The sequence below is a fragment of the Ornithodoros turicata genome, chromosome 3 (genome assembly GCF_037126465.1).
Source record: "Ornithodoros turicata isolate Travis chromosome 3, ASM3712646v1, whole genome shotgun sequence".
Lineage (NCBI taxonomy): Eukaryota > Metazoa > Arthropoda > Arachnida > Ixodida > Argasidae > Ornithodoros > Ornithodoros turicata.
The window spans coordinates 22,015,080-22,023,306 of NC_088203.1; the positions used below are offsets into that span (position 1 = coordinate 22,015,080).

General features: G+C 47.2%; 1 protein-coding gene and 1 long non-coding RNA gene across 2 annotated transcripts; both read left to right on the plus strand.

Moving 5' to 3' along the window:
* The first annotated feature begins 335 nt into the window (after positions 1–335).
* Positions 336–1,300, plus strand: LOC135390026 (uncharacterized). The gene is made up of 3 exons (XR_010421666.1): positions 336–658; positions 738–930; positions 1,155–1,300. It is a non-coding gene; the product is annotated as an uncharacterized LOC135390026 (long non-coding RNA).
* Positions 1,301–1,313: 13 nt separating this feature from the next.
* Positions 1,314–7,850, plus strand: LOC135390027 (uncharacterized). The gene is made up of 5 exons (XM_064620051.1): positions 1,314–1,358; positions 1,418–1,456; positions 7,312–7,386; positions 7,523–7,582; positions 7,700–7,850. Exons 1-5 carry the CDS (start codon positions 1,314–1,316, stop codon positions 7,823–7,825), a joined length of 345 nt encoding a protein of 114 aa, XP_064476121.1. The 3' UTR covers positions 7,826–7,850.
* The last annotated feature ends 377 nt before the right edge of the window (positions 7,851–8,227 follow it).

The window sequence follows — 8,227 nt, forward strand, 5'->3', positions numbered from 1 at the left end:
TTGCATGGCAGTCCTATTTCGCCTAACGCCTGTCGCCCTTCCGGCCTGTTTAATTCGATAATCCGGATTAGGCGAAATGGGAATAGGCGAAGTGGGATGTAACTGTTTAAACGGGAGTGAGACACCCTTCTGTAAGTATGTAACTTTTGTCCGGTTGGCACGTGGCACGCGAAAGCGCAAGCGTTCTCGCACAAAAACAGTGACAATGATCGTAGACTACCCTAAGCTGTGGCCTCAACTCCGTCTGAGAGCGCCGTAAGAGAATGAGTGAGGTTGACGTCACGGATCATGAGGTTGACGCTGTGTGCGCGTTGGGAACACAGGGGGGCCAGAAAGCCGCCATTTTTGTAACTACCCCCAAGCGGTCGCTTTCCGCAAAATCGCCATCTTGTCGTGTTCAACGTCACGGAACTATCGCCCAATCACATCTCGGCTTGGCTTGTTTTCTTTATTATGTTTTGTTTCTCCGTCTCAGCTGATCCGTGTCATCTGCTTCGCCGCTTTCGACGTCCGCTTTGACTTCGCGTGTTTGGCTATTGAATTGCGTTTGCTTGCCACACATGCCACTTCTGTGACAGGCCATGGTAGTGTGTTGTTATTCCGGTTGCGCTAATCGTTCAGAGTTTGCAAGTAAAGAATCTGGCATAACGTACCACCAGTAAGTATATATCCCTGTGCTCTCGGTTTCGATTCGTCTCATTATGTTGCCTTTGTTTGTTCTCGGCGGTACGTTTTAGCTTTCCCCGAGACGAGTCCTTACGATTGCAATGGGTGAATGCGATCGGGAGACCGGATTGGGTGCCAACGAAGTACAGCCGAGTGTGCTCAAAACACTTCAGGAACGAGGACTTCGACAGAACGTCGCTAACACGCGTGCGCCTGCGGGAGGGTTCCGTTCCTGTCGCACATCCGTCGGTTCAAGTTCACCAGGTACGTTTCGCCATAATTATGGTCGATAATCAATTGCATATAGCCACACTATGGGCCCAGAGCTTGGGTACAAAGGGAATTAATGCAAGGGACATGTTAGCGGTCAAATTTGCCAAGTATTTGCTCGAGGTCAGGCCCTTTGACCACAAAATACGTTCACCAGTTCTTTTGTGTCTTTGGTGTTTAAAAGTCTGGTAAATACAACTCGTTCGTTGTCACGTCAGGAGGAGCATGACTTGCCAGCCAGACGGGAACCTAGCGGGCAAGAACCAATAGGCGTGTGCACGCCTGAACCCGGCACGAGCAACGTGAGCCTGCCTGAGCCTGACACACAGGAGGAGATTGAAGTGAGCATGGCGTCTGGATCTGACACTCGAGAGCCAATGGATGTGGGCCTGCTCGAACCAAAGACACCAGAGCGAATCCATGTGAGCACATATTTGAAAGCCTTTCAAATGTGATGCCGAACAATAGTATGCCGTTACAGGTAGACAGAACTACAAGCACACCTCTTGCGTCTGCTGTGGTAGGTATCATTTTTTTAGCATTAACCGCACAGTTTGTTTCACGAGTAAATCTTTATGGGTTTGTGCTGCCTTCATGTTTTTATTTGTTTTATACGATACATCAATTTGTCAGTCTTGCTTACTTAGTGGAGTGAAAGATGAACTGTATCGCATGCTAGTCCTTGAGTTGGTTAGCAAGCTTCCTATTCATTGTCATCCCCAGTTGACCATTAGGTCTTACTCAGAATTGAGCCACTTGCTCTGTGGCAGTGGTTGCCCAAACACTGGCCTCCCTTTCTCTTCTCCAAGTGTGTCATGGTTCGGTTTTTCAGGCTGTACAGAAGTTAGACCCAAGGTGTTATGCTCTTACTCATAATCGTGTGTAGGGAATCAACAGCTCAGGCTTCACTACTAAGCCACCTACCACAACTTCAATGTGAAGCCTCAGCAGCACAAACAAATGAACCACAGATGCATTGTGCCTGTCATGCACTTACACATTCGGTGCCTGGCTTGCATGTCACATGTATGTTTCGTGTCCTTATAGGACGTTTATTGAACTGTATAACTGGTTGATTACATTGCTGCGTACAGAGAGAGAGGTACACTTGCGTGCACACTATATATATATTTGTGGAGCGTACAGAGGGCGTCTGAGCAGGGGTGTTATATGATGCGCCCGTGAGGAGTGATGCCATCTGGCTTATACATCTCTAAACATCCTCCCCTTTGAAAGAAATCGCTTGTCTTCTTTAAATAAATGCAACATAACTGCAAGCTTAGTGAAACAGAAAGTCCTTGAAACGGCGGGGCGGTCTTCGATCTCTTGTAGGCCGGTGCTGATCCTCCTCTTGTATTGTGGGAGGGGTGTTGCAAGCGTTGTCTTCTGTGTCCAGCAGGTCATTGTGGTCCAACAGGGGTTGGTTCGGTCGACTGCATCTTTGAGAGATGGATATTGGTTCATTGTGCTTCTTCTCGTGGTGAGGGATTTCACGTAGATGTACGCGATTGCGTCTGAGAAGTTGGCCCTCGCTGCGAACTTCGTATGAACGTGGTCCACATTTTCTCGTTATTGTCCCGAGCTTCCATTTGCTCGTGCTTGCCACTGGTTGTACTCGTACAGTCTGTCCTGGTTGTAGCTCACTGAGCTGCTTCGCACTTTTGTTGTAGTAAGTGGCACTTCGTCTTTGTTGTGCTTGCTTTGCTGTTTGTGGTGTCCCATATCTCGGCTGCAAGAGGACCTCCGTTGTAGGTAGTGTGGTTCGCGTTCTGCGCCCTAGAAATGCTTGTGCGGGCGACATTTGTGTTCCTTGCTGGGGTGTGTTCCTGTAGTCAAGGAAAGCTAGCTGTGGTTCTCGCCCACTCTCGAGTGCTTTCGTTATTAGTTTCTTCGCCGTTTTCACTGCAGACTCCACCATGCCGTTTGATTGCGGGTAGTGTGGGCTGCTCGTGTGATGCCTAAAGTCCCATTCATTCGCGAACTGGGCGAACTGCTGGCTGGCAAATTGGGGTCCATTATCCGTGAACACCTTTAGCGGAATGCCATATCTGCCGAAGTGAGCTTTCAGCTTTCTGATAACTGCGTCACTCGTTGTGGAACGGAGTTCGTCCACTTCCCAGAAGTTGCTGAGGTAGTCGACCGTGACGAGAAAATGACGTCCTGCGCATTCCATTAAGTCCACGCCTATTTTCTCCCAGGGATTTGCTGGAACAGGGTGGGACATCAGCGGTTCCTTTTGTTGTTTTGTCATGTGTGCCTGGCAAATGTCACACGCTCGTACAAGTTCTTTCAGTTCAGCGCTGATTCCCGGCCAGTATACACATTCTCTTGCTCGACGGAGACAACTTTCAATGCCCATGTGGGACGCGTGAAGCTTCTGTATGATCTCCGTTCGTATTTCCTTTGGTATTACCAGCCTTTGTCCTCGGTATAGTAGTCCGTCTTCCACACTCAGCTCTTCGCGAAACGTAAAGTATGGTAACGCTTCCGGTGGGACCTTCGCTTTATCGTCTGGCCATCCCGTTGTTATCATTTCCGCAAGTACTTGGGATGTCGCGTCGCCTGCTGTGGCTTTGCGCACCTTTTCCAGCGTTGCCGGACGTACGGGTATGTGTGTGATAACATTCACAATGGGCGCTTCCTCATTTTCAGTGTCTTGTTCGAGGTATGCTCGTGAGAGGGTATCTGCAATGACGACCATCTTTCCTGGTTGGTAGACAATGTCTACGTTGTACCTTTGTACCTGAAGCATCATTCCTTGTAGTCGTCGGGGCATTTGTGCGAGCGACTTTTGTTTGATTGCTTGTAGAGGCTTGTGGTCAGTAATGACCGTTGTCTTTCTTCCATAAGTGTATTGGTGAAACCTCTGCAGGGCGAATTTGATTGCGAGCATCTCCTTCTCAATCTGAGCATATCTGGTCTCTGGTTGGCTTAGAGCTCTGCTTGCAAATTCCAATGGATGTCCTTCCTGTAGCAGGACTGCGCCTAGTCCGTCTTTGCTGGCGTCGCATTGTATAGTCAACTCCTTTTTATTGTCGTAGTATGCAAGCACTGGGGTTTGCGTAACCATGCTCTTGACCTTGTTGAAGGCTGCATCTTGCTCAGCTCCCCATATCCATGGCGTATCTTTCATGGTTAGTCTCCGCAACGGTTCTAGTTCGCTGGACAGACGTGGCATATAGCGCGAAAGATAGTTAGCCATGCCGCAGAATCGTTGCACTCCTTGCACATCTTGGGGTGGTAGCATCCCTGTAATTGCCTTCACCTTGTCTGTGTCTACTGCAAGACCTTCCTTTGTAAGTCTGTGTCCCAAAAAGAGAGTTTCTGCCTTGTTAAGCTCACATTTCCTTTTGTTGAGTTTGATGCCCTCTTGACGGCATCGATTTAGCAGCTTTTCAACCTTATTATTGTGGTCTTCTTGCGCTTGTCCTTGAGTGGAACCTACGCCGTAGACTAGAATGTCGTCGGCCACACAGACTACACCAGGCATGTCCCGTAGTGCCATTTGAAGATGCTTCTGAAATATTTCGCTGCTGACCTTCAACCCGAATGGCAGTCTGAGCCATCTCTTTCTTCCAAATGGCGTTTGAAAAGTTGTCAGCAAACTTGATTCTTCGTCGAGTTCGCAGTGCCAGTATCCGTTTCTGAGATCAAACCTGGAGAACACTTTTGCCTCTGCAAGATCTGGCAAGAGGTCATCAAGCACTGGCAGAGGATGAACCTCTCTTTGCAATGCTTTGTTTAAGGCTTGTGGATCTATGCAGATGCGCATTTCTCCCGACTTCTTTTCTGCAATGACCATTCTGTTCACCCACGGGGTCGGCTCATCTACAGAGGTGATTACACCGTTAGCTTCGAGTTTGTCAAGTAGCTTTTTGACTTCAGCCTTAATGTTCACCGGCACTCTGCTGGTGGTGCATAGTTGTGGTTGTACAGTTGGGTCCACGGTCAGATGTACCTTTCCTGACAAATGTCCAAGTTCTTCATTAAACACATCGTTGTGCTTGTCAAAGATAGCTGTCTCCTCATATACTTGTGACACGAGGTCATAGTTAAAAGTGAGAAGACCCATTTTTTCGGACACATCCTTGCCGAGTAGAGGTGTGTAATCTTCTTTTACCACAACAAATTCAACGAGAGAGCGAGTCTTTCGTTGCTTAACATTCCTTATCCAGAGTTGGCAGGTCCCGACTGGTGTAACCGTACTCCTATTCCAAGCTCTCAGAGCTGTTGTTGTTGGGCTCAGCTTCCTGCCTTCAACGAACTTAGCAGGAATCACGTTCAAGGTTGCTCCGCTGTCTACCTGGAATTTCACTGCGCTGCCATCTTCAAGTAGCATAGTTGCGAATATACGTTTCTTGTCATTATTTGTGGATACGTGAAGCACTTCCTCCTCAGAACTAATGGGACTGTCTTCTTGCAAACCGTGAACTTTGCCCCCTTTGCATACTTTTGCAAAATGATTCTTTTTACCGCACTTTGCACAATTTTTAGTCCAAGCTGGGCATTCACTTCTCAGCCGCTTATGTCGTCCCCCACAATAGCGACAGTTCTGCACTTCCTTCTTGTTTTCGTTGCTACCTGTCTGAGTTGGCTTCGTTTTGGAACGCTGTTCTTTGCATCGTATGGCGTTAATGACACTCTCGGTTAGTTTCGCAGGTGAGTTGTCTTGGAATGCCTTCAGTTGCGTTGCCGCTGATTCATGTGCAAGACATATTTTAACTACGTTGTCAAGGGTTGGATCCACGTGCTTTAAAATGTCTGTTCGTAGAGCGTTACTTTCAACCCCGAAGACAACTTGGTCTCGTATCATTTTGTCAGTTTGTGCTTGAAAATTACATGCTTTGGCACGCAGCTTCAAGTCCGTTAAGAACGTATCAAAGGCCTCATCAGTGCCCTGAACTCGGCAGCGAAAGGAGTACCGTGCTTGGATTTCGTTTTCCTTAGGCGCAAAATACTTGTCAAGCTTCTCTATAACCGTGTTCCACACTAAATCTGGCTCTGGTGTTGCCTCGGTTGCCTCTCCGAAGTCAAGCGTGTTATAGACATCAATGAGAGCTGTGCCTCCAAGCGATAAGAATAAGGCAACCTTCTCTGCATCCGATTTTTTACTGCCTCCTGTTGCTAGTAAGTATAGTTTGAAGCGTTGTTTGAAAGACTTCCATTCTGTGGCGATATCACCTTTAAAGCACATTCCTTGCGGCGTTTCAACTTTGGCCATCGCCATTCCGAAACTATATGACAGGCCTACCTTGCTGGGCGGGCGCGCGAGATCAAAGGCGTCTTCAAAACGTCGTGCTCACGATCGGCACTCGAACTTCTGTTCTGTCGGAAAGCCGCTGTTGTTACACCTTGCTAGATGAGGTGATGCAGGTGACATCCCACTTCTGACACCATGTTTCGTGTCCTTATAGGACGTTTATTGAACTGTATAACTGGTTGATTACATTGCTGCGTACAGAGAGAGAGGTACACTTGCGTGCACACTATATATATATTTGTGGAGCGTACAGAGGGCGTCTGAGCAGGGGTGTTATATGATGCGCCCGTGAGGAGTGATGCCATCTGGCTTATACATCTCTAAACAATGTATATAGTGTGCGACATTAAAAACTGATCAGAGCTCTTCATGAAGAGAGCAATAATCCTAAACCAGAGAGTATCTATGTTGCACATGAGTTACAACCAGGTGCTACTTTTGATGTGACACCTGTTTGTAACCCAAGTACCACAAAGGTAGCCTCCGGTTTCCGTTTATCAGTCTCACTGTGATGCACTCTGATCAGTTCTTAATGATGCACCCTGTATACCAGCACCCTGCAATATATCTATGGCATGACGATCACACAGAAGAGCAAAAATCATGAGAACACAGTATGATTTAGTTCGGGCAACTATATTTGAAAAGCATTTCCAACGACCATAAAACCACATAAAACCCACTTCCTCACAGGTACCCCAAACAGATCTTGTACAGATTTAAACATGCCCTACGCATGAAAAAAACACTGTTCACTTTAATGCCCATCCAATCGCATTTTCCATTAAAATTTCGCACACTGGGTCACTGCTTCGAAGACTACTCCCGCACGGTGTAAACCGAGGTTGTCCGCTACCCCCTCATATCTTGGCTTTAACATGGTGTTCAATGGACCAATCCCAGCATGCGCCTGGCATTTGTCCATACTGGATCCCAGCCGCGAATAATCCTGGATCCGCCCATGCTTTCCACGACACAGCACCAAACTCCATCTACAAGTGCTGCAGGACTTTTGAATCTTTATTTGGAAGTTTTCGTTTTGTTCTGATTATCAAGGGGCCCTGAATGAAACAGTGTTTTAATGATAATGGTTCTTGCGTGCACTCTCCTTCCAGTCCAGCCCCACACCAGCCAAGGCTTCCAGCAGTATCAGTTCCGACACACCAGGGCGATTTGAACAGTCGCGCACGGTAAGCCTTCGGAAGTATTGACACTAGGGGCTTCTCTCATTCTCTCTCCACTGCAAATCAAATGTAGCCTTCCTCTTTGCCTCTGAGTATTGGGACTTTACACCGCGGTTGTGTACTTAATTTAATTTCTTTTCAGGGCTCTTCCGCTTGTCTGTTCACAAGCTTGACTCCGAACACTAGCAGGCCTGACCCCATGGTAAGGATTGTGCTCTCAGTGGAAAGACTAGGATGTACATAACTAACGCACAGGGGTTATGATCATACTGAACATCCTATGTATTACATTTGTACTGCTATTTCCACGTCTTTCCAGGACACAACCCCCAGTGGCTCAACTCCAAGCACCAGCAGATGTGAACCTTTGGTAAGAATTATACTCGACGTGGAAAAGAATTGCATGTTCATAACTAATACGTTAAGATTCCACTGTAGGTGCTGACTGCACCATTCAAGTATATGTTCCAGGAGCAGGCTTTCAAATACCTTATTTCGTACAGTACAGGTGCATAAGGGAAAACCAGTTAGACTTGAGCATACAGTTTAAACATATTATTGCCCCTTTCACGGCTACATTTCAGTACAGTGCAGTGCCGTTAGTTGCAGCCTGTTGTATAGTTACTGGCCCGAGGAAACATTTCTCAAATTATCTGTTGCCAGCACTTATTGGTGTTAGCAATGGGTATGAGGGTAGTCTGAGTGAACTAAGAGGGACAGTCTTTCTGACAAAACTGATCTGTCTCTGCTGCAGCGATGCTGGCAACACTTGTAGCCTAATAGTTATAGTTACAAAGCTCAGAGAGTGCTCTATATCATGTAGGGAATTCCCAGCTTGGTATGCATG